The 25,329-nt window shown below is 43.7% G+C and overlaps 1 protein-coding gene across 6 annotated transcripts in view; it reads left to right on the forward strand.

Moving 5' to 3' along the window:
• The window catches only part of spag17 (sperm associated antigen 17), a 194,506-nt gene that overhangs the window by 151,172 nt on the left and 18,005 nt on the right, over positions 1–25,329 (forward strand). For 5 of the 6 annotated variants that reach the window (XM_067992977.1, XM_067992976.1, XM_067992978.1 and 2 more), the window contains 8 exons: positions 2,102–2,153; positions 8,187–8,283; positions 10,542–10,595; positions 14,435–14,537; positions 17,699–17,810; positions 19,219–19,344; positions 22,605–22,730; positions 23,468–23,605. In XM_067992977.1, coding sequence (XP_067849078.1) covers positions 2,102–2,153; positions 8,187–8,283; positions 10,542–10,595; positions 14,435–14,537; positions 17,699–17,810; positions 19,219–19,344; positions 22,605–22,730; positions 23,468–23,605 — 808 coding nt within the window. Of the gene's footprint in view, positions 1–2,101; positions 2,154–8,186; positions 8,284–10,541; positions 10,596–14,434; positions 14,538–17,698; positions 17,811–19,218; positions 19,345–22,604; positions 22,731–23,467; positions 23,606–25,329 lie in introns of those variants that run through there. The other variant, XM_067992981.1, reaches the window with a different exon arrangement.

Here is a 25,329-nt window from a genome sequence, read left to right on the forward strand (position 1 = left end):
ATGACATGAGACAGTTTAGAGAAGATGCACATAACTAAAATCTTTTATTTCTTTATGATGTGACTCACTCCTCAGGAATGTGAGTCACATCACAAAACTAATTTCATAATTAGCACTGATCTAGAAAACTGCCTCACAGATGCCAAAAATTCAGAGTGGATTCAAAAAAGGTTCTAATTGGCTGAAAACCTCAATAAAACCACAGTGACCTGGTCTGAACTGTTAATGGGTAAACCTACAAATAAACAGTGGGCAGTATTCAAAGAAGTACTTGGTGTGATTCAAAACCAATACATACTCCTGAAAGGCAAAGGCTGCACTTTTGTAGTTAAGCAGCCATGGTCAACAAATGAGCTAAGGGACAATATACAAACATATCAAAATGATGGACAGGAAAAGACCTACTGGTCCATCCAGCCTGTCCCACACAGTTGTGATGCTTTATAGATCATAATACATACATTCCCTATCCACCGGAGCCATATAATCTCCTGGGAGAGGCAAAAAAAACAGATAAAAACCCAGGCCAATTAGGGAAAAAAATCTGGAAAATTTCCCTCCAATCCCCTTAAGCAATCGAAATTAGTCCAGGAGATCACATTGGCCCTGATTTACATTACAGGATATCTACCTCTTGTGCGGGGTGACCTCCACCCCAGCCAGAAACAGATCCAGCTCTCGCTTGAAGGAATACAGCGAATCAGCATTCACCAGATGAGCCGGCAACCTGTTCCACTGGGCCACTATTCACTGGGTGAAGAACAACTGCCTAACACCAAACTAGTTCTGCCCTTGCATAACTTGTAAGCATGAACCCTAGTTGTCCCTAACCTATTCAGTTGAAATAATTGGTCTACATAAAAACAATCTAGTTGGCCTTTATCCGAAGGTTGTTGGAATTCAAAAGCGAGGAAGCAATAAGTGAGGAAGTGATACTTCAGTTGTACATAGCCTTGGACAGACGCCATCTGGAATACTGCATCTCAGGAAGGATATATTGGCCTTGGAGAGGGTACAGCACAGATTCACCAGAATGATACCTGGGCTTAAAGGTGTCATAAACTTGGCTTGTATTCCCTTGAGTTTATACAGTGGTCTAACCAGGGTGTTTAAAATGATAAAAGGGATTTGATAGGGTAGGTACAGAAAACAATTTCCTCTGGCGTGGGAATCCAGAACAACAGGGCATAATCTTAAAGTTAGAGCTAAGTCATTTAGGAATGAAATCAGAAGGGATTTCTTCACACAAAAGGTAGTGGAATCTTGGTACTCTCTTCCCCCCAAAGGCTGTGGATGTTGGGGCATTTGAAATTTTCAAGACTGAGATGGATAGATTTTTATTAGGTAAAGGTATCAAGAGATATGGAACAAAGGCGGGTAAATGGAGTTTAAGTACAGATCAGCCATGATATAATTGAATGGCAGAAAAGGCTAGACAGGCTGAATGGCTTATCCCTGTTCCCATGTAAATCAATAGTTTGGCTTAATCTCACAAATTGTCATTATTTTCCCTTACGGTTGGTGCTGTCACAAGCCCAATCTAAAGGAAAATGGCCTCTATAGCCTTAAAGCAACACTGTGCAAATATTAGCACTTTAACATATTCATATCAAATTCCTTTGCTACTTTAAACAGGTTAATAATGTCTGTGTTAAAGTAGCAGACAAAGGACTTTTAGATAATCACATTAAACATTCATACTTTAATATTGCACATCACAATTTCAGGGAGCATAGCCTAAAAATCCGGTTGTTACCCCTGGAAGTGCGACGGGGAATAACTTCTGCTTATTGCTTTCGTCTACCAATGACCCCATCCCAATTCCCAGGGATGTGGTCATTTAAATAATTGAGGTGGGTGCCCGCTCCTGTTGCGGCACACTAATGAGACAACTGAAAATCAGAAGCCCATATCAAACTAAAGAACAAGGTGAGAGGAAATTTTGTTAAAGTTCTCTTGTCTAACAGTAATATTAAATACATATTGTTATTATTGGATCAGCTACTTTACACCACATCTTTATATTATATGTCTTATTTGTCTTATTTCTATTGGATTGTACGAATATTATCACAAAAATAACACTATTATTCCTCTACAGTCCCTCCCTGATGATGAAGAATGTCAAACAGAAGAGAAGGAAGCAAGCAAAGGTACATTTCCAGGTTTTTACATGACAAATGCATGGGATGCATGGAACTTTTGAATAATCTTGAATAAGTCAGCTAAGAAATCATACTTAACTTTGTTGCAGCTCTCTCATTATTAAAAAAAAATCCGACAGCGTTTTAGATTCTGGAACCAATTCAGACATTGGATAACTGGGGACGATCCACAAACAGCTTGTCACTCAAGACTTGATCTGAGATTATTATTCAATCTTGCCACAGGGTTGATATTTCTTATCACTGAAAATTGAGTCTAACAATACAGACTCATGAAATAACCAATGTAAAGAATCTTACAACACCAGGTTATAGTCCAACAATTTTATAACCTGGTGTTGTAAGATTCTTGACATTTGTCAACCCCAGTCCATCACCGGCATCTCCACATCATGAAATAACCAAAGGGCACGCAGTTGTGGGGTTCGAAAATCCGGTGCAGATTTTTGTGCGGGATCCGTTTCTGCCAATGTTACACGCATTTTTCATCCCACCAACATTCACCTTCACCTGCACATACCTGCTAATAATATGCACGACATAAGGCCTCATAATTCCTCTCATTTTTGCTCTTTTTAGTCATAATTTCTATTAGTGTAATTAACACAGATGAATGAGGCACAAACTGACCTTTATAGAATCATAGAAAGTTACAGCACAGAAGGAGGCCACTTGGCCCATTGTGTCCATGCCGACAACGGAAGTGTTCCATTTAAAGGTGGTTAATGCCTCGTAAAGTTTTGCCAATTTCCATGGTCTGGTTGCATATTTCAGAATTTGTTGTTGTGTTTTGAGGAGCTGCTGAGCTCCTGTTCAAACTGCCAGTGTCAGCAGCACATTTCTGACCCCCAGCCATGAAAAGGGATACCACTGAGTAGCACGGGTATCCCTATGGGATTCCTCCTTTTGCTTTCTTGATGGAGGAGGAAGAGGAGAACAGAAGGCCACAAAGGAGAGTGAGGGTGCGTCAAAGAAAGTTGAGGTCAACCCCCTATTATCCCCATGAGTATATAAGCCCGGCAGTACTCATGAGGGACTGAATGAGCAGCTCTGCCTTCAGCAACTTCGCTTCACATAGGAAACTCTAGATGAGCTATACCTTCAGCCCTGATCAAGTAACAGAGCAGCTCTGTCTGTGGCTGTCAGTCAGCAAAACTCTCAATTTTTATGCCACAAGCACCTTCCAAGCTGTAAATAACAACAACTTCCAGGAAGCCGTCTGAGCCTGCATGCACCGGGTCACTGATACCATCATCAAGAAAGCTACAGAATTCATCCATTTTGTGATGAATTGGAGGTAGACTATTCAGTTCCATCATGTTGCGGGATTTCCAGAGTTCAGCGGACAATAGCTGGCAGCCACATTGCACTGTGGGCTCCTACTGTGGAGCCATTGACACCATCAATTCCATTCCCTCAAGGACCATGTAATATAAGAGGCTGGCGTTGTAAGGGGTGCATACAATAAGGCTTGTTGGGGGAGTTCCAAACACTAGTTCCAGGTGAAAGAGTTAGAGAGCTATTGAACTTGTCATTCCATTTAAGGAGTGAAGGTGATCTTTGCAGGGGTTCCCTGGTATAAAAGTGAAAAGGGGAAGGTGGAGGTTCTCTTACCTTGGCTGCCCTGGTCCGATCACTGAACTTTTTGGACGCTGTTCCGCGGTCCTGGGGATGAGAGAGGTGACATTAAGAGCTGCTGTTGCCTTCCTCCACATGACTCTGGTAACTGATATAGGTGGTTTCTGTCCCTGCATGCCCAGGAGGTGCTTTGTCTTCTAACACATGCCTTCTGGGAGGATCTGTACATCAGCACCTGCAAAATTCTGGTCTCACCTCCTTCTGCTGCCATTTGCCCAAGGCCTTCTTTGTAAGCCACCAGTGTGTGAAGATGAAGGCTAGGAAAATCATAAAGGAATTCTTTGGTAAGAAATGACTACAGTTGAACATTGGGACAAAGGTCGGAGAAGAAAACATACCACTTACCTGTACTACTAAGAATCTGCTGCCACCTTAAGCTGCTGCAAATTTTAAATCCTGCAGCAGCAAGTTTCCTCCCATCAGCGATTTACAAAGGAATTGCTCTCCTAGCCCACCATTCAATATATAAATGAGCTGAGAGGTGTCAGTGGCATAATTGACCAGCAGGCAGAAGTCCTACCCGCCGGTGTTACGGTACAAATGGCATCGCGGATTTTCAGGGCTGCGATACATTACAAATCAGATTGAAATAGTGTATGACACTCCTTGACATACAAGGGAGCAGCCAACTTTTTAGAGCTGGCTGGTGTTGAGATTGTTTCATTTTCCTGCAATTTCACATTTTGCAAGCAAATTGTGAAGTACCATTGATGGCGGTTGTGGAGAAAATGATGGCACACCCTAGCTGCACACCTGCATGGAGGAGGATATGTGACAAGGAGAGACCAAAAAAAAATGAAAATGGAAAAACTCAGTTATTAAGAGTTGTGCAAGCATTAACTTGTTTTTTAATTTTCCTTGCCTCATCTCCACTCACCACCTCCTCTAGACAATACAGCTGACATTTATAAATTAATGTGCAGGGAATTTCGGAAGTATCCATTTTGTTTTTAATTTGGAAGGCAGTGAATCAATAGTCATTATCAACAGCCCACAAGATGCTAAAAGACAATAGGCCCGATTTTAGCAGGGCTGCGGGTTCTCGGCGGATGGGCAAGCGGGCGCATGGGTAACGCGCCCGGTGAAATTAGTGGGTTTCCTGCGCGATCGTAGCAGGCAAACCACTAATTGGAGCCACTTACCTGCTCCTCCGGGTTCCCCGCTGCTGATCTGCGCGTCGGGCGGGCTGCACATGCGCAGTAAGATCTGTCAGCTGGAGGCGCTCTATTTAAAGGGGTAGTCCTCCACTGACAGATGCTGCAACCAATAGCAAAGATGACTGCATGGAGCAGCCCAGGGGGAAGGCTGCTCCCAGTTTAATGATGCCTCACCCCAGGTATCAATACATGGGGTGAGGAGGAGGGGGAGGACAGAGATCGTCCACCCGGCGGGCGGGAGGAAGCGGCCCGCCTCCGCCACCAGGAAGGCCTGGCTCGAGGTGGCAGAGGGGGTCACCTGCGCCACCAACATATCGCCCACCTGCACACAGTGCAGGAGGCGCTCCAATGACCTCAGTAGGTCAGCCAAAGTGAGTACACGTAGTCTTTCCCCTGCACTCCGTCTGCCACATCACTGCCCCCACCCCACATCTCCTTCGGCACTGCCAACACTACTCTGTCACATCACTCCTTACACCCACTCAAACCCCATCCTCATCTTACCTGCACCTACTCACCTCGCCAGTACTCATCCCGCCATTACCACGCAACCCAATCCTCATACAATCTCATGGCTCTATCCCATACTCACCCTCTCGTGCATCTCTCTCACGGCCAGCCTCACTCAACCTGCCACCACCTGTGCTGCAGCCACAGGGCATGCATCACATATGTGCAGTAGGCAGCGTAAGGCAAACGTGTCGTGAGCATGAAGGGGATGCACAAGGGTGTTTGAGGGTTTGTCATGGTTGTTACTTATATTGAATTTCAGAACAACTCACATCACACATTATATTGGCACCACTACTGCCATGTCTTCGCGATTCCTGTCCAGTTTGTGCAATAATGCCCGCTCCTGGGTATCTTTTTTTTTATTCGTTCACGGGATGTGGGCGTCGCTGGCGAGGCCAGCATTTATTGCCCATCCCTAATTGCCCTTGAGAAGGTGGTGGTGAGCCGCCTTCTTGAACCGCTGCAGTCCGTGTGGTGACGGTTCTCCCACAGTGCTGTTAGGAAGGGAGTTCCAGGATTTTGACCCAGCGACAATGAAGGAACGGCGATATATTTCCAAGTCGGGATGGTGTGTGACTTGGAGGGGAAAGTGCAGGTGGTGTTGTTCCCATGTGCCTGCTGCTCTTGTCCTTCTAGGCGGTAGAGGTCGCGGGTTTGGGAGGTGCTGTCGAAGAAGCCTTGGCGAGTTGCTGCAGTGCATCCTGTGGATAGTGCACACTGCAGCCACGGTGCGCCGGTGGTGAAGGGAGTGAATGTTCAGGGTGGTGGATGGGGTGCCAATCAATCGGGCTGCTTTATCTTGGATGGTGTCGAGCTTCTTGAGTGTTGTTGGAGCTGCACTCATCCAGGCAAGTGGGGAGTATTCCATCACACTCCTGACTTGTGCCTTGTAGATGGTGGAAAGGCTTTGGGGAGTCAGGAGGTGAGTCACTCGCCGCAGAATACCCAGCCTCTGACCTGCTGTAGTAGCCACAGTATTTATATGGCTGGTCCAGTTAAGTTTCTGGTCAATGGTGACCCCCAGGATGTTGATGGTGGGGGATTCGGCGATGGTAATGCCGTTGAATGTCAGGAGGAGGTGGTTAGACTCTCTCTTGTTGGAGATGGTCATTGCCTGGCACTTATCTGGCGCGAATGTTACTTGCCACTTGTGAGCCCAAGCCTGGATGTTGCCCAGGTCTTGCTGCATGTGGGCTCGGACTGCTTCATTATTTGAGGGGTTGCGAATGGAACTGAACACTGTGCAGTCATCAGCGAACATCCCCATTTCTGACCTTATGATGGAGGGAAGGTCATTGATGAAGCAGCTGAAGATGGTTGGGCCTAGGACACTGCCCTGAGGACCCACCACTGATGCCACCCATTGTGTCACTGCAGAGTGGGTGTAGGTGTATTTGCAGGGCTCTTCTGCGCAGACGACTGAGAGACATCGGCGATGCCCCCGGTTGCACCCTGGAAGGCTGCGGAGGAGAAGTTCGGGAGGGCAGTGGTGACTTTGACAGTGACAGGTAGGAAGATGGTGCACGGGCCAGCCAGGAGCAGCTCGGCATGAAAGAGGCTGCAGATGTCCACGGCTACATGTCGAGTGACTCTGAGCCTCTGTGTGCACTGCTGCTCAGAGAGGTCCAGGAGGCTGAGCCTCGGTCTGTGGACCCTGTGGCGAGGGTAGTGCCCTTTGCGACGCATCTCTCTCTGCGGTAGCCCTCCCTCCTGCTGTACAGGTGGATGTGTCACAGCACTCTGTTGTGGAGCTCCACGTGTCAGAGGTGGACGGTGAGGCTGGTGATGCTGTTCGCCCTCTGAGGAGGTCATGACTGCAGCTACGGCGGCCCCCATCCGCAAGATGTACATCTGAGGGGGTCCGCAAGGTAGGTACATGTCTCCGGACCCCGGGGTAAGTGTGCAGGTTGGTGACTTTGACCGTCAGGAGGAGGGTGGTGGAGGCCAAACTTTGTCCCAAGTGACAGAGTGGCCTCCTGCAATGGGTGAGGGTCTCCCCCCCCCCCCCCCCCCCCGCCCCCCCACCTGTCAAATGGACCTTTGCAGCTGCCACAGGCTGACAGCTGCAATACGTCCATTCGAGCTGGGAGTGTTTCCCCCAGTGTGGGAAACAGTCCCATGTTGTTCAAAAATCCCACATAGTCCCTTAATCAGGTCAGTTAATGACCTAAAATACCAAACTAAATAATGTCAAGTGGCATCCCGCTGGCTTTAATTGCCTGCGGGATTCCCACCAGCGGGGGCTGCGCGCGCCGACGCGTCAGTGGGGAACCCGGAAGTGGGCGGGATCGAGGCGGGATCCGGTCGGGCTCCTGCATTTCACGATTTTCGAGGCCCCCCCGCCGAGAACACACCCGATAGCGGGTGGTAAAATCGAGCCCAACATAGCAAAAGGGGAAAGTTTCTAAACTATCCCTGTCTCGCAGTAATCTAACACCGCCTATACTAATAGCAAATTGCTTGTGGAATTAATAATAGCTGGAGGAGGATCCCACAGATTCCTACAAGACCATTTCCTTCATTATTAGATTCCTATGCAGTTTAAAAATATTAACTCATAGACCAAGCAATTATTACAGTAGTTCCAAATAAACAATTACTTTGCATGGACCATTGGAAAAAGCAATAGGCATGCAAATGCATTAGTGTGACCTAATAAGTGTGACAGACCATGAATATTCTATACACCTTCTAGCTTTGTTATATGTTACAGTTGATGTAGCCTCAATTTACGAGCATGCTGTGGCACCCACTTTCAAGAACCCACCTGAGATGGCTACGTGTGAATGGACTAAAGTCGACTTGGAAAGGTATGTCAATCCAATTTTCACAGAACTTTGATATTCCTCCGCTTTTTGCTTTATTTTCCACACCTCGAAAGTGATACTGAGAACCACTGAATGACAGCAAAACATAGGTTACTTGAATGGCCAACAACATTTTAAGGAAACAATAGAACTTTAATAATACTGTCCAATATTACCAGGCAGTAAACTCCATTATAAAAATCAAACCAATTGATTGAAGGTAACATTTCCTGGTACTCAGGTGGATAGAATTTAATATGAGTAGAATATGCAGTGGGAGACTGTTGTTTCATCCCACAATACTAATTGGTCGGTAATCAAAGGTCATAGATTTAAAATAATTGGCAAAAGAACTAGATGGAAATGAGGAGAAATTTTTTCACACAGAAGGTTAAGATCTGGAGCGCACTACCTGAAAGGGTAGTGGAAGCAGATTCCATAGGAACTTACAAAAGGCAACTAGACATGTACTTGAAGAGGACTAATTTGCAGGGTTATGTGGAAAAAGCTGGGCACAATGGGCCGACTGGCCTGCTTCTGTGCTGTAAGATTCTATGATTCTAGACTTATTTTGACCTGGAAGTGCTTGCTATAAACATAAGTGGTAAATAGTGGATTATTGATTAGCTTGATAACCCCAAAACACACGGTTAGTGCAGAAATCTGAAACTCATGATGCAATAAACAGAGCAAATAACTTATATGAATAATTCACTAATCAGTATATATTACAAATAAGTGCAATATGAGTAAATAGTGTTCCTTAAATTTAAGACTATGATTAAAGTATCAGATATTATTTGTAATTCGTATATTAGATTGGGAAATTTTCAATAGAAGTATGTATTTAGCTTTGTTATTGGGGATGTCATAATTTCTTTACCATTCTTGATGTTACAACAAAGAATAAAACTACACATGAAATTTGAATGTATTTATTAACAGACTATTGCAAAAATATTTGCAGTTTCCAGCCATTGTTCCTTCCTATTTATATATCTAAATCTTTCCGGCTAAGGATTTTGGCCCAGTAAATCCTGACAGTTGTGTTGGGATTACGCCGCTGGTGGAACTTTGCCACTGACTGACCTTGCTAAAGGAAGGACATCCTGAGTGCCGAGCACTCCTTTTACAAAGATGACCACTTCACCACCTCTCCCAAAAATTTTTGGGTGCCTCATTTTTGGGGGCCTGGCTCCAATCCAGGCCTGGACCCCCTAGTTGGCCCTACTAATAGGAACATAGGAACAGGGGTAGGCCATTCAGCCCCTCGTGCCTGCTCCGCCATTTGATAAGATCATGGCTGATCTGTGATCTAACTCCATATACCTGCCTTTGGCCCATATCCCTTAATACCTTTGGTTGCCAAAAAGCTACCTATCTCAGATTTAAATTTACCAATTGAGCTAGTATCAATTGCCGTTTGCGGAAGAGAGTTCCAAACTTCTACAACCCTTTGTGTGTAGAAATGTTTTCTAATCTCGCTCCTGAAAGGTCTGGCTCTAATTTTTAGACTGTGCCCCCCCACTCCTAAAATCCCCAACCAGCGGAAATAGTTTCTCTCTATCCACCCTATCTGTTCCCCTTAATATCTTATAAACTTAGATCAGATCACCCCTTAACCTTCGAAACTCCAGAGAATACAACCCCAATTTGTGTAATCTCTCCTCGTAACTTAACCCTTGAAGTCCAGGTATCATTCTAGTAAACCTACACTGCACTCCCTCCAAGGCCAATATGTCCTTCCGAAGGTGCGGTGCCCAGAACTGCTCACAGTACTCCAGGTGCGGTCTAACCAGGGTTTTGTATAGCTGCAGCATAACATCTGCCCCCTTGTACTCCAGTCCTCTAGATATAAAGGCCAACATTCCATTTGCCTTCTTGATTATTTTCTGCACCTGTTCATGACACTTCAATGATCTATGTACCTGAACCCCTAAGTCCCTTTGGACATCCAATGTTTTTAACTTTTTACCATTTAGAAAGTACCCTGTTCTATCCTTTTTTGATCCAAAGTGGATGACCTCACATTTGTCTACATTGAATTCCATTTACAACATCAACTGCACTACCTTCATCAACCCTCTGATACTTCATCAAAGAACTCGATCAGGTTAATCAGACACGATTTGTCTTTAACAAATCCATGCTGGCTCTCCCTTATTAACCCATGCTTCTCCAAGTGAATGGATAACTTATATATGAATATATCATTGATTTTAATATTCTGTATCTTAATTTCTCTTGTCTCTTTCATGCAGCAACACAGGGCAAAACCAGATATCTCGGTGGCCACAAAGAGTAGAACAATACAGGTAACAATAAGCTAAGCAAGGAAAAATAAGGAAGGTGCTAATTTAAAGAAAATATGAAGGCAAACTGGAAGTTGTTCCTTAGAAATCATAAAGCTATTGTTTTCCAGGCAGCCATTTTAGTTGCCTCTGATTAATCCATGAATACAATTATACTTGTGACTCATACGGTTCCTCCCAGAATGCAAATTATTTCTTATTATTCCATAGCAGTCTACCCTACCCAGCAGTAGATTTCTCCAGCCTATCCAAATATTCTGGTATATGAAGACTGTTTAAATTCATTGGCCCTGAAAACAAGTGAGTCATCCTGGTAAGTGCCAGGATCCATCTCCCAGTGACCTCGAGCACTGACTCCACCAAAGTTCACAGAGTCATGGGGGAGATCATCTAATCTGAATAATGATGGTACACACTTTGCCTAACTAAAAGGCCTCCTGGTGGAGGAGGAAGGGGATCAGCAAGATGCGCAGCAGCAGCTTAAAGAGAATGTGGAGGGCAACCCACTGTCAGCTGCAAGAAACTTTCATGCACTCTCATATAGGAAACATTCTCTTGACGACCATATCTAGCCCCTGCATTAACATTTCTGTATACAGCCTCCTCCTTCCGACCACAAAGATGCCCCTATTCATGCTACCAAGTGAAAGCAACTTCCACATCTTTCCAAATTGTAAACAATTTTACAACACCAAGTTATAGTCCAACAATTTTTATTTGAAATCTACAAGCTTTCGGAGGCTTCCTCCTTCCTCAGGTAAATGTCAAGAGCTCCTTGTCTTTCCAAAGACAAAGTCAGCACACACAACAACCCATACAAGTCACCTGTTTTTGTGACAGCATGAGCCAAGTAATCAGAAATAGCAATTTATGAGCAACAAAGAATTGACATTTTTGATTTATCAAGTTGGCATCACCTTACTGAGCGACCATACAATTCTAACTGTAGTGTAGGGAGTGTGCTTAAAAGAGAACTGACTTGAATGGGCCAGGTTGAATGAAATCACAAAATACTCTTATTTCGCCCAGTTCAGACATTAGGGGCCCGATATTAGCAGGGCAGCGGGTTCACAGCGGGGGGGTCAACTGGGTGCGTGGGTAACGCGCCCAGTGAAATCGGGGTGCTCCGCACGGAATCGCAGGCTAATTGGAGTCACTCACCTGTGCTTCCGGGTTTCCCGTTGGTAAGCTGCACAGCGGGCAGACTGCACATGCGCAGCATAAGCTGTCAGCTGGAGGAGCCCTATTTAAAGGAGCAGTCCTCCACTGACTGATGCTGCAGAAAATCGACAAAATTACAGCATGGAGCAGCCCAGCGGGAAGGCTGCTCCCAGGTTTAATGATGCCTCACTCCAGGTCTTATTGGATGGGGTGAGGAGGAGGGAGAGGACAAAGATCTTCCCCCCGGCGGGCGGGAGGAAGCGGCCTGCCTCTGCCACCAAGAAGGCCTGGCTTGAGGGTGGCAGAGGAGGTCACCTGCATCACCAACATATCGCGCACCTGAATATACAGTGCAGGAGGTGCTTCAATGACCTAAGTAGGTCAGCAGAAGTGAGTACACTTACTCATTCCCCTCCCCTCCGTCTGCCACATCACTGCCCCCACCCCACATCTCCTCCTGCACTGCCAACACTACTCTGTCACATCACTCCTTACACCCACTCAAAGCTCATCCTCATCTTACCTGCACTTACTCACCTCGCCAGTACTCATCCCGCCACTACCACTCAACCCAATCCTCATACAATCTCATGGCTCCATCTCATACTCACCCTCTCATGCATCTCTTTCACAGTCAGCCTCACTCAACCTGCCACTACCTGTGCTGCAGCCACAGGGCATGCATCACATATGTGCAGTAGGAAGCGTAAGGCAAACGTGTCGTGACCATGAAGGGGATGCACAAGGGTGTTTGAGAGTTTGTCATGGTTTTTACTTATATTTGATTTCTGATCAACTCACATTACATATTATATTGTCACCACTACTGCCACGTCTTTGCGCATCTTGTCTGGTTTGTGCAATAATGCCCTTTCCTGAGGATCACAATGAAGACCCACAACTGATGCCACCCATTGTGTCACTGCAGAGTGGGTGTAGGTGTATTTGCAGGGCTCTTTTGTGCAGACGACTGAGAGACGTCGGCGATGTCCCCGGTGGCACGCTGGAAGGATGCGGAGGAGAAGTTGTTGAGAGCAGTGGTGACTTTGACAGCGAAAGGTAGGAAGATAGTGCTCAGGCCAGCCGGGAGCAGCTCGGCATGAAGGAGGCTGCAGATGTTCATGACTACATGTCGAGTGACTCTGAGCCTCCGTGTGCACTGCTGCTCAGAAAGGTCCAGGAAGCTGAGCCTCGGTCTGTAGACCCTGTGCCAAGGGTAGTGCCTTCTGCGATGCATCTCTCTCTGCTGTTGCCCTCCCTCCTGCTGTGCAGGTGGATGTGTCACAGCACTGTGTTGTGGGGCTTCACGTGTCAGAGGTGGCCGGCGAGGCTGGTGATGCTGTTCGTCCTCTGAGGTGGTCATGACTGCAGCTATGGCAGCCCCCATCCGGAAGATGTACATTTGAGGGGATCTGCAAGGTAGGTACATGTGTCTGGACACCGGGTGAGTGTGCAAGTTGGTGAATTTTATTGTTAGGAGGAGGGTGGTGGAAGCCAAACTTTGTCCAAAGTGACAGAGTGGCCTCCTGCAATGAGTGAGGGTCTCCCCCGACCCCCCCACCACCTGACAAATGGACCTTTGCAGCTGCCACAGCCTGATGGCTGCAACACGTCCATTTCAACTGGGAGTGTTTCCCCCAGTACGAGAAACAGGCCCAGTTGTTTGCAAAATCCCACCCCTCCTAAAATATCATATTAATCAGGTCTCCAAACGACCTGAAATACCTAAATAAATACTTTAATTGGCACCCCACTGGCTTTAATTGCCAGCGGGAGTCCCACATGCGGGGGCTGCGCACGCATGTCAGCGCGTCACTGGGGAACCCGGAAGTGGGCGGGTTGGAGCCGGGCTCCAGACCCGCCCCGGGAATCCCCGATTTTCGCACCCCCCCCCGCCACGAACGCACCTGATCGGGGGTGCAAAAATCGAGCCCTTGGGTTAAGATGTGCATATTCATGTAAACAAATATTTTATATTTCAAATGACTGATGTGCTCACCTGTTTTCCTCAGCAAAGGTGAGACCTCTTTATTATGTTGCATAACACTAAGGATCAAAAGTAGCAATTTGCTCTTTGGGTATAGAATATAGATCCAGACCCCCAACTGACTGCTGAATGTCATTTTCCCTGTTGGCCAATGGCTTATAGTTTAGATTTTGGGTTCAAGGTATTCAGATTTCAGACAATGAGAAAACAAATGTAAACCTACGATCTGGATTTCCCCAAACATTCATCCAGCTACAGAGTAACTCTAGAGCAGCTAATTCTAAGCACTCATTTTGATATTTTTAACAATATTACCACACATGGCCTGTAGACCATTGGCAATCATTATTTAGAATCCTATGGGGTGAGATATTTAACTGGTTAATTTGCTGGAATTCAGTACTAATCATGGATTCCAATACATCCTTAATACAAATTTCCTACATAGATAATTGGATCATTAGTTGTCAAAAATTATTATTGTAAATCAATTTCAGTTTGCTTTGTTAAAAGTACTTTCAGTAACAACTTCCAGAGAAATCCAGAAAATAGACGGTGTTTTCACATGGTTTTATCAGATTCAGACCACTGATAACCTTGCATGTTGTACAACTGGATACTGTCATTGAGTGTAAATGGCATCAGATGTGATAATTCATTATAGTTCATAACTACTATATTTATGTACTGACAGACAGGAGATTGATGAAGTAAAAGCATCCAAACTGGCTCTGAAGAACATGATTGTCCCGTCATACTTTCATTCTGACTTGGGCAAAGCCTTTAATTCAGCCCAGGTATTACTTCAGTTTTCCTTTAAGTTTTTAGCACAAAATTAAGGCACTCTCTAAGGGAATAAACTGTTTCTTTATTGATCAGAAGAAGGATGAGCATCTTCACTTACATGTAATAGTAGATTATTCAAAATACAACAAGTTGAATGTTTCTACAGAAAATTTGCTTTTAGCAAACTCTTAACAACTGAAAGCAAATCAAAGAATAATGACCCAGAAATCGCTCCGAATGGCGAATCAACAGTGCTTTCCGCTCCATAGATTTATACTAACCCATTAACTTACTGCAGTCTTTACTGCGGGCACTTCCTCTAATAGGAAGCGGAGAAGAACTCAGCATTAGCTCCAGCGGAGCTAGGATCCATGGGAGAAGTGAAAGGATCACTCTCTCCCCTCGATCGATCAGATTGCAACATTTTTGACATGCTGTGAACATTTTCTTTAAGCTGGAACGTAAAATCCAGGAAGTGAAAGGTACAACACTAAAATAATTTGTAAAGACGGTTATAGACAGCAAAAAAGAGAGGGTAAGAAATAATCGAATTAAATAAGAGACAGAAGAAAAAAGTTTTTTAAATTAATTTTTTAATTTAATGATCAAATTTTTTTAATGGCCAAAAACTAATAAAATGAAGAGTAATGAGACTCCACATTTTTGAAAGTTAATTTTTAATTGTCTAGCAGTCATTAAGACTTACCGCACTGTTAAAACTTAATTTAGACCTGATACTTTTAAACGTTTTGTGATGATATTAGTTACTTTCCAGCTGAGCAGTAGAGCAAGTTGGTGCTGGTCCATTGGTTCTATTGATTGCATCTGGCGATATCCCTTTAATGCGAAGCTGTCATATCGCTGGCGAACCAGGAGGAGCAAGTTCCAGATTTCCGCATTTCACTGCACATGTCCGAATACCGGAAATTGCTCCTCGATTTCACCACTAACAGCGGTGAGCTGTTGAGCTCTCTGTTCCTTTTTAAGCAATTTCTGGCACATTAAGGTTATAAGGGAAAGTCATCGTGATTTTAGAAACAATAGGTCATGCTTCACAAGCTTACTGGAATTCTTTGAGAGGTGGCAAAGTTAATGGATGAGATGTATTTGGAGAATATAAGGGATCTCTCTGCACATCCTGTCTGGAGCAGTGCTCACAGGGAGCGCAGGTTGGAGAATCGGGACTATGTTGTTATAGCCCTATCTCGGAAACACACTCCCTGGATGCATTGCTTCCCACTGGGAATGCAGGATCGTAGAATTACCCCTATAATATACGTATGTTTTTGGAAGGCATTTGATAAGGTTTTGGAAGGCATTTGAAACTTTTAAAGTAGACAAAAGCATATGGTATTACTGGTAAATAGCTGGATGGATAGAAAATTGGTTAAGTAATAGAAAATAGAAGATGATATTAAATGGAGAATGCCCTGCCTATGGGCAGTAACTAGTAGAGTTCCATGAACCCATGAAGGCTGACACTTCAATGTAATGCTGAGGGTCCTGCACTTTGGAGGTAGTGTCTTTCAGATGAAACATTAAACCGAGGCCTAGTCTTCCCATGGTACTAATTGAAGAAGAGTAAGGGAGTTCCCCCAGTGTCCTGGCCAAATTTAACTCTTTACCAACTCCATTGAAACAGATTATCTAATCATTATCACATTACTGTTTGTGAAGCCCAAATTGGCTGCTGCATTTTGCTACATGTGACTACACTTCAAAAGTATTCCATTGGCTGTGAAGCACTTTGGAATTTCCTGAGGATGTAAAAGGCGCTATATCAATGCAAGTTCTTTCTTTAATTTAATTTAAACAAATGTGTGATGAAATCATGCCACACAGGTGTGATAAAATCATGACACTGAAAGTAAATGTTACAAGCATTTCAATTCAAAGTACTCCCCCTTCTTGTAGAACAATTTAATATACTCAGGAGAATTTTATTTAACATTTTCATTAAAATATTTTTTTTTATCTGCATGGAGACCATTAAGTCGAATCTCCCTCCCTGCTAGGTCACTTGGTGACATCGCCGATGAGGAGTTTTCCCATCTTTCCTGGAGCACCTGCATGGTAAACAATGGGATCCATGACTTTACTACAGGACCCCAGGAAAACACATTCCCAACCAGGAGCATGATATCCCAGGATCCAGTGCTCCAGATTGCCTTAGACTTGTCTGCTGTTTACTGTGGAATTGCTGCAGGATGCACGGGTACATTGCCTGTCAGATATCAATCAGAGTGGAGAGCAGGGAGAGATATTCAAAGAATGGGCCTCCATTCGAGTAATTCAAAAAAATTATACTGCATATATTGGCCTCGAAATTCAGCTGCACACCACCAGCGGGTTACTAAGCCCCCAATATGACAAGCAGGAAGCGTGCTCACATTTCCGTCTGGAAGTGCACCGCCCGCCATATTGGGAAAGGACAAAAAATCGTCGTGCAGTGTCCACACCTGAAACAGGCGTTAGGTCCTTTGCATATCCAACAAAGGGGCCTAACGCTTGCTTGAGGCCCCCACTGCAAGATAGATTTGCCCTGAGGCAGCCGGCACTAGCACGGCTGCACTCAGGAAAATCAAACCTTGGGCCGCCTGTTAGGCCGCAACCAACTAGGTAAGTTTTTGAAATATACGTACCTGATTGTGGAGCAGGGAAGAGCAGGAGTGCTCCACAATCCGTTAAAGAACTGGGCCACTGCCATTCTACACACCCCACTACCCCCTGACCCGGCCTCCGATCTCTCTCCCTCCGACCTGGCCTCCGATCTCTCTCTACCTCCGGCCTCCGACCCAGTCCTCAATTACCTTACGTGCAGTGGCCCGATCTTCAGTCACTCTTCGCTGGTGGGCTCTTCAAGCGTCGCCGACTTGATGGAAACAAGGCCCGAGGCCCAATATCGGGTGCACCTTGGGCCTCTCCATTCAGGCACAGGGATTGCACCCTGTGCCCCCCGCGTGCCCCAAAAATGATGCGCCTGAATTTCTAGGCCATTATCTTCCTATAAAATTGGGGAGTACTTTAAATAGAAAGTACGTTCCATTGATTTGTCACCCCTTAAAGTAAAACACCCTGCATATATTTCAATTTGTGTTGCATTGCACAGAATACAGTGTTGAAACTGGGATATGTAAAAATCTTACATGTTATAAAAATTTATTTTGTATAGAGGCTTGATATGGATTATTTACCAAAGTCATTTCCAATAAGTCAAACGATGAAAGTGCCATGTTCAGAGGCAGTTAATGGTTTGGCTTCAGCTACTCCTGATTCAGATACAAGTAAGTGGTAGAACACTTGACAATAATCTAGGGATGTAGATCTACTGTGAGGTTACCTGATGAGGAATCATGAAACCCTGTAATTCTCATGTAAAAATACAATTGAACAGCCTTATTTCAAAAGGTACTTTTAAGTATGTAGAATCAGGGAAATGCTGAAAATGTTTCATGATGTTGCGATGAAACTGCTGTGACACCATAAAGAAACTGATATTTCATAGGTGTAGAATTCATGATAGGGTAGCTGCATGCATATCTCAACTGTACAGATTTTGCAGGAGAATTTTTATGCTGGCTCCCTGTACCGACTTCAGAGTGACATTACTCAAGCATCCAGGTTCTCCTGTCTCTGATGTCTTCCTTTTACTCCATAATAACAGATAGGAAATCTAAATCTGGTTGTCTTTGGGTACCCATAATGTTGGAATCCATGAATTTGCCATTTGTAATTTTTTTGTAATATAAAAGAATGCACAGTTTAAGTTTACTGTTTTTTTTATTTTAAAGGCCCTTCAGAGCACTAACAGAAAAATAGTAAATGATACAACTCTTTTAAATACCTTAACAGCAGATTAACAACAGAACCTAGTGCTTGGTTGGCTACCTCTGGAGTCTCTCTTATTCTTTTCAACTTTTGTGGTGTCCTGCCCCATGGACCTTGGGCCTTGTCCTTTAGCAGTGGGTAATGCTTCCTTAATATAAAAATAATAATACAAAAATGAATATATTGGATTATTTGAATATGCATGGCACTAAGCACAGCAGAATAAAGTTTCCTTATCTTGGCTATTCATCTCTGATTTTTTTTAAGTCCTGTGTCCCTGATTTTCAAATTTTCAGATTGAGACGTATGGATGTATGCGTGTGGAAAGGGCTTATTTCAAGTGCCATAATGAGCTTTTATACGAACACATGAAAATGATGAGTAAGAAAAGACCAGCTGGTCCATCAAGCCTGCCCCACATTCATGATGACTGAAACATCATAATTAGTCCCCCTCCCTGAAGTCTCCTGGGAGAGGCAAAAAGCAGGAAAAGAAATCCAGGGCCAATAAAGGAAAAAATCATTCCATGTTTTCTTATATTCTTGTGTTAGTTAGGCGTCATATTACACCATCCAATCAGGGATGAGCATAATTAGCAATGAATCCTTGTAGGCCTCATTGAAAATGGAGGTCTACTTTCCATGGCTAAAATAATCAGTGTTTCAAGTGAAGTTTCAATGCAGTTTTGTGCTTATCCATATGATCTGCTGAAAGGTTGGTGCAAAGATAAGTAACTTTAAATAAAGGTAAAGAGAAAAATGTGGTTTTAAAAAGAACTGTTCGTCTCTGCAAACTGACAGGTATATTGGTTAACAGTCTCTTCTCTCTGATAAGCATCACTAACTAAGTTTTTTATTTCATCAGATGTTTGTAACAGACCAATGTACCCAGCTCCAGCTCATGCAACAGAGACCGGCACATTCAGCTTCAAAAGATCAGACAACCCAGCACAACAGGCAATGATTTCTCAATGTCAATATTCCATTCCAGGTAAATTATTTAGTAATTTTACATAGAATTAGATAGAATGTACAGCACAGACAAAGGCCATTCGGCAAAACTGGTCTACGCTAGCATTTATGCTCCACACACGCCTCCTCCCATCCCCCTTCTCCTGTGGAAATAGTTGAACTGTTAAAATAAACTTTGATGTGCAGGCATACGCATCAAGGAACTAAGGGAAAAAATAAAATACGCCTTCTGTGGAGTTGCTCACAGTAAGTCAGAATGTATGATATTTTAAAGATAGAAGCATCATAGCATATTTTCAGGACCATTTATTTATTAAAGGCCAGTGCTGGGATTTCAATTTATGGCCATTTTCACCGATAACAATGTGCATTGTTGCTAAATACGTTCTTTATTTATCTGGAAAATATAACTTTTGGCAAAATATTGACTTTTAAATGCGGTTGAGCAGCTAGTAGCTGCACTGGATCTGTGGCACTGCGGACATTTACATGTTTATTTTTGGTGGCAAGGCAATTTGTCTTTAGCATCAATATAGGAGGAAAATATTGATTCTAACATCGGTTTTAAGTGGAAAGTATCAAAAGTATGAATATTTAACAAACAGATGAATGATAAATCAATAGAAGTAGATCACTTCCAGTCCAGCAGCATGGCTGCATTTCAAAAGGGCTCTTGTGATCAAACTTCTGAAATTAACAAGAATCATCGAGGCAGACAGATGCCCAAGATCAATCACCAGCAACATATTTGTTATAGTAGAGAATAGACTCTATCGAGAGTTATTCAAACCAGAATTTAAGTAATTACATCAGGGAAATACCTTTCTGCTGGGAGAGCTCTATTTTCCTAAGCCTCCCAAATAGTACAAAGTCTTAGTGGTCAAGATAAATTTAAAGAAGGAAGAAGGAATCACGAAGAGATCTCTGTCCTAATGAGTACCAGAGCAAAATCAAAATCTGAGAGAATAGTGGTCACAGCTGGATAAAACAAGTCAATTTATTGTTACAGAAAAATAGGTAGCAATCAAAGGGAACAAATGATTGAAATAAATGAATAAAGGGTGTACCTGACAGAAGGTTAATTAAAAAGAAGGTAAACGGGAGGCAACAAAGAACTTAGAGGCATCATAAACCAAAAACAAAAAGGGGGTGAACGAGAGAAGCAAGATTTAAAGGGAATCAAAAGAGCAAAGTAAAACTAAGATGGAAGTCGTAAGGAAGAAGATGTAGGTGTTCTTTTTGGTGTAGAGAGCCTCGGTGACCTCTTTGAGACAGCGGTGGACTGTAAACTGGGGGATATCACTTGCTGTAGCCTGGAAGGAGCCAGTGGCATAAAAGTTAAGGGCCACGGTGACCTTGACAGCCACAGGCAGTGTTGTCCAATGGCCAGGAGCGAGGCTGAAGTTGTGGCTGCAGCAGGTGACATAGCTCGGTGACAGTCTCCTTTGTAAAATGAAGGCGGTCTTATACATTGCTTCTCAATGAAGTTCATGTAGAAGTGTTGCCTGAATATCCGCAGTGGATATGGCTTCCTACATAGTGCCCCCCTCCTTCTCTTCCTCCCTCTTGTGACAGCTGCTCCTGTTCTCTGCTGTCTTCCTTGCTCCCCCCTCCTCCAACCCTGAAGGCAGATAACTGCAGTTAAACTTTTTATAAGGCAGCCAACAACAGTGCAACACCAGCAAAATCTTCTTCTGAGCAGTTAAACTGAAATTTCCAGAATCAACAAACAGACCAAAAAATGCCCAAAAGTTAACCATGATGTGGAGATGCCGGTGATGGACTGGGGTTGACAATTGTAAACAATTTTACAACACCAAGTTATAGTCCAGCAAAATAAAATTGCTGGACTATAACTTGGTGTTGTAAAATTGTTTACAAAAGTTAACCAGCAGCCTGAAATGACAAACCAGCAATTAACTTGTAAGTACTGCATAATCCCTTTAAATAGCGCTGGTGAGAGGGCTTTCCTGTCCGTTAGTGCCACGAGTTAGCACATGGCGATTCAGGCGCTAGGGGCTTACCAAAATGGGAAAAGGTCCTCCAAGGAGTGCAGTACCCTAATTTAAATAAGTTATTCATTGCTTTTAATAGTTCTGGCATGCACTCTGGACACCTACGGAGAAGCCCGATCCAATATATCGAGCGGCACACTTCCAGCTCAAAATGAGTGCACGTTTCCTGCCTGCCATATTGGAGGCTTAGAACATAAGAACATAGGGCGCAGTACAATCAGATTTCTAGGCCCTGGAGTCTCTTTTATTCTTTTCAACTTTTGTGGTGTCCAGTCCTATGGGCCTTGGCCTTTGCAGTGGGTGATGCTCCTTAATATAAAAATAATAATACAAAAATGAACATATTGGGTAATTTGAATATACATGGCACTAAGCACAGCAGAATAAAGTGTCCCTTATTTTGGCTATTCAGCTCTGATTTTTCAAGTGCTGTGTCCTTGATTTTCAAATGTAAGGAGTCGCACAACACCAGGTTATAGTCCAACAGCTTTATTTGAAATCACAAGCTTTCGGAGCTTTGCTCCTTCGTCAGGTGAAGGAGCAAAGCTCCGAAAGCTTGTGATTTCAAATAAGGCTGTTGGACTATAACCTGGTGTTGTGCGACTCCTTACATTTGTCCACCCCAGTCCATCGCCGGCATCTCCACATCTTGATTTTCAAGTTTTCTGATTGAGACGTATGGATGTATATGTGTGGAAAGGGCTGATTTAAAGAGCCATAATGTCCTTTTATCATTCCATGCTTTCTTATGTTGTCACGTTGCTGTGTTGAGTAGGTGTCATGTTGCACCATCAAATCACACTAATTATACAACCACAAATCCAGAAACTGTTAAACCTTTAACTACTTCCAGTTCTGACGAAAGGTCATCGACCTGAAATGTTAACTCTGTTCCTTTCTCCACAAATGCTGCTTGACTTGCTGAGTATCTCCAGCATTTTTGTTTTTATTTTAGATTTCCAGCATCCACAGTATTTTGCTTTTGATAATTATTTAGCAATGAATCCTTGTAGGCCTCGTTGAAAATGGAGGTCTACTTTCCATGGCAAAAATAATTGGTGTTTCAAGCAGTTTCAGTGCAATTTAGTGCTTATCCATATGATCTGCTGAAAGGTTGGTGCAAAGATGACTAGCTTTAAATAAAGGAAAAGGGAAAAAATGTGATTTTAAAAAGAACTGTTCATCTCTTCAAACTGACAGGTATATAAGATAACAGACTTTTCTCTCTGATGAACATCACTAACTAACTTTTTTATTTCATCAGATGTTGGTAACAGACCAAGATACCCAACTCCAGCTCATGCAACAGAGACACACACATGCAGCCTCAATAGATCAGACAACCAAACACAACAGGCAGTGATTTCTCAGTGTCAACATTTCACTCCAGGTAAATTGTTTAATAATTTATTTGTGAATCTACCTTACTGTTGATGAGAATACATAAGACTACTGCTACTCATCATCCACATTGGTCTTTTCACACAGACAATTTTTTTTCTGTATTTCTATTTTTCCTTTCCAAATGTTCTATTGTGTTTGTGGAAAATGGGAATCCACCAAGGTAACTATGGAAATAGTTGAACTGCTAAAATAAACTTTGATGTGCATGCATACATATGCAAAATGGTCCAAGGAACTATGGAAAAATATTAAATACAAGATATACACAAACCTTCTGTGGAGTTGCTCACAGTAAGTCAGAAAGTATGATATTTTAAAGACACAAGCAACATGTGTTTTCAGGACCATTTATTTATTAAAGACCAGCACTGGGATTTCAATTTATGTCCATTCAGATTTATGTCCATTTTCTGACCCCGTCCTCTACCCTCCCCGATCCTGGCCTCTACCTTCCCTGATCCCAACCGCTACTCATCCTTTCCAATCTCCTTTAAGAACTTACCTGAGGGCCGCTACTTGTGTCGCAGCGGCCCGATCTTCAAGTCCTCTTCTCTGGTGAGCTACTTGGGGATGCCCATCAGTATTTCTGACCTAGACATGCTGAATTCTGTTTACAGATGTAAAATGATAAAATGCTCCACTTGCTACATTTTTTGACTTTCATATGCACCAAGAAGCCTTGAAAATAAAGTTCTGTGACTTCTGATTTTGACTTTTTTTAAGCTTGTTCATCAGATGCTTGTAAAAGCCTCCTTAATCCAACCTTCACTCAAGCAACAGAGGCAAAGACATGTTGTCCGATGAGATCTGATGTTCGAGTGCCACAGACAATGACTCCTCAGTGTCAACATTCCATATCAAGTAAGAAACAAATTAGTTTGTTAAATTATTAGTGCCAGTTGATATTTTGTGACATTGCTCACAGAAAAATAACAAAGTTGTCTCTCTCTCTTAGATCTGTTTCTCATTGTTTTCTACTCTCTGATTCTTTCTGCATGTTTCTCTTTGTCATTCTGTTTGTTTTCCACATTTTTTCTTTTTTTCTCACTTTCCGTTTGACTCTCAGGTACTTTTCTCTTTTTGGTGTGCATCACTCTATTTATCTTCAACTTTTGTTAATTTTTCTTTCACTTTTTAGCCTGGATTTTAACCTAGCCCACCCGGCATGAGCGGGTGGTAAAATTAGCGGTTGGGTGATTGGCTCCACATTCCTGACGCGTTCGCTCCCGGCAATATTTTTGCAGGGAGGCGAAGGGCCTGATTTAAATGTGAAAGTCACTGCCCACTGGCGTCATCGACAACGCAACATGATATTTACTCTAAATCACAGGTGCCCCTATCAATGGCAAACCTGGCGGGATTGGGGTCTGAGAGAGGCACTGCAGCTAAAATTAAAGGGACTGAGCTGCAGCTCAGTACATCATTGTATTTTTACTTTGTGTTTTTCCAGGAGAGTTTCCAGCCTGCAGGTCACTTATTTCAAACTTTTTGCTGCCTTATCACCCTCAGAAACCTTTCTCTCATCATCATTGGTTCTATTATTCCTAGTTTCTTCTGCTGGGAGGAACAGTTGGAGGAAGAGGAGCACCAGCAGTAGTTTTGGCAACCTCAGCAGCCTCAGGAACCAATGCCTCTCAGAAGACACCATGTGAGGGGGGGCTGCTCATAGCAGACTATACCCAGCACACAGGGTGTACAAGCCAAGAGTCAGTTTCTTGGATCTATCTGAAGAGCAATGCCTCAGAACGCGGCTCATCAGGCAGGCCGTTACAGACATCTCCAGCCTCCTGCAACAGGACCTGCTGCCTGCTGGACTGAGGGTGGGCATGCTTTGCCAGTGACAAATATTGAGTGCTGTACTTACTTTTGCCGCCACAGACAATGCATGGCCAGCTGGGAGAGCGGGTTACAGGTTTGGTTGTAAGAGGCCACAAAGTTCTGTGACAGCCTCTCTTGAGAAGTGGAGCCTAATGACGCACTGCACCTCGGAAAACTGGAAGTAGCTTCTTGTGAGTAGGATGAACATGCCTGCAAGCACCCCATCTCCGTTGAGATCTCCTCAGAGCCCCTGAGGTCCCCTGACCTACTGCTGCTGTTCTTCTTTCTCCTCTTCCTCCAACCAGAGTAGAGTGGCCAGGATGACCCCATGCTGAACATTGTGCAGTCCTTCTCTGAGATTCTTGAAGACTTTGAAGTGGAATAAAGCAGATTTACAGTAATTTATAAGCTAGAAACTTCTCAAAAAATCCAGCTTGGTGACAAACAAACAGATTCCAGTGATCTGAATACAGGTGAGTTCCCCTTTGAATAGCATTTCCAAATGAGGTTTCCAGCCTGTACCACCCTGTAGTACTGGGTAGCTCCAGCACTGTAAACTACTTCCACTTTTTTCAGTGAAAATTGCATTGAAGGCATAGGATCTTGATTTGAATACATTAATGAGGCTCCCGGGTGCTTCAGGCACCCCCGTGAAGGCCCCCATCAAAATGGCAGCTGGCGTATCGGGAGCAGAAACAGGGCAGTTAGTGCAACCCCACGAATTTTGGAGCGCTGCCGTCACGTTCCCACCGATCAGAGGCTGTTAA

This window comes from Heptranchias perlo, chromosome 11 (assembly GCF_035084215.1).
Source record: "Heptranchias perlo isolate sHepPer1 chromosome 11, sHepPer1.hap1, whole genome shotgun sequence".
Lineage (NCBI taxonomy): Eukaryota > Metazoa > Chordata > Chondrichthyes > Hexanchiformes > Hexanchidae > Heptranchias > Heptranchias perlo.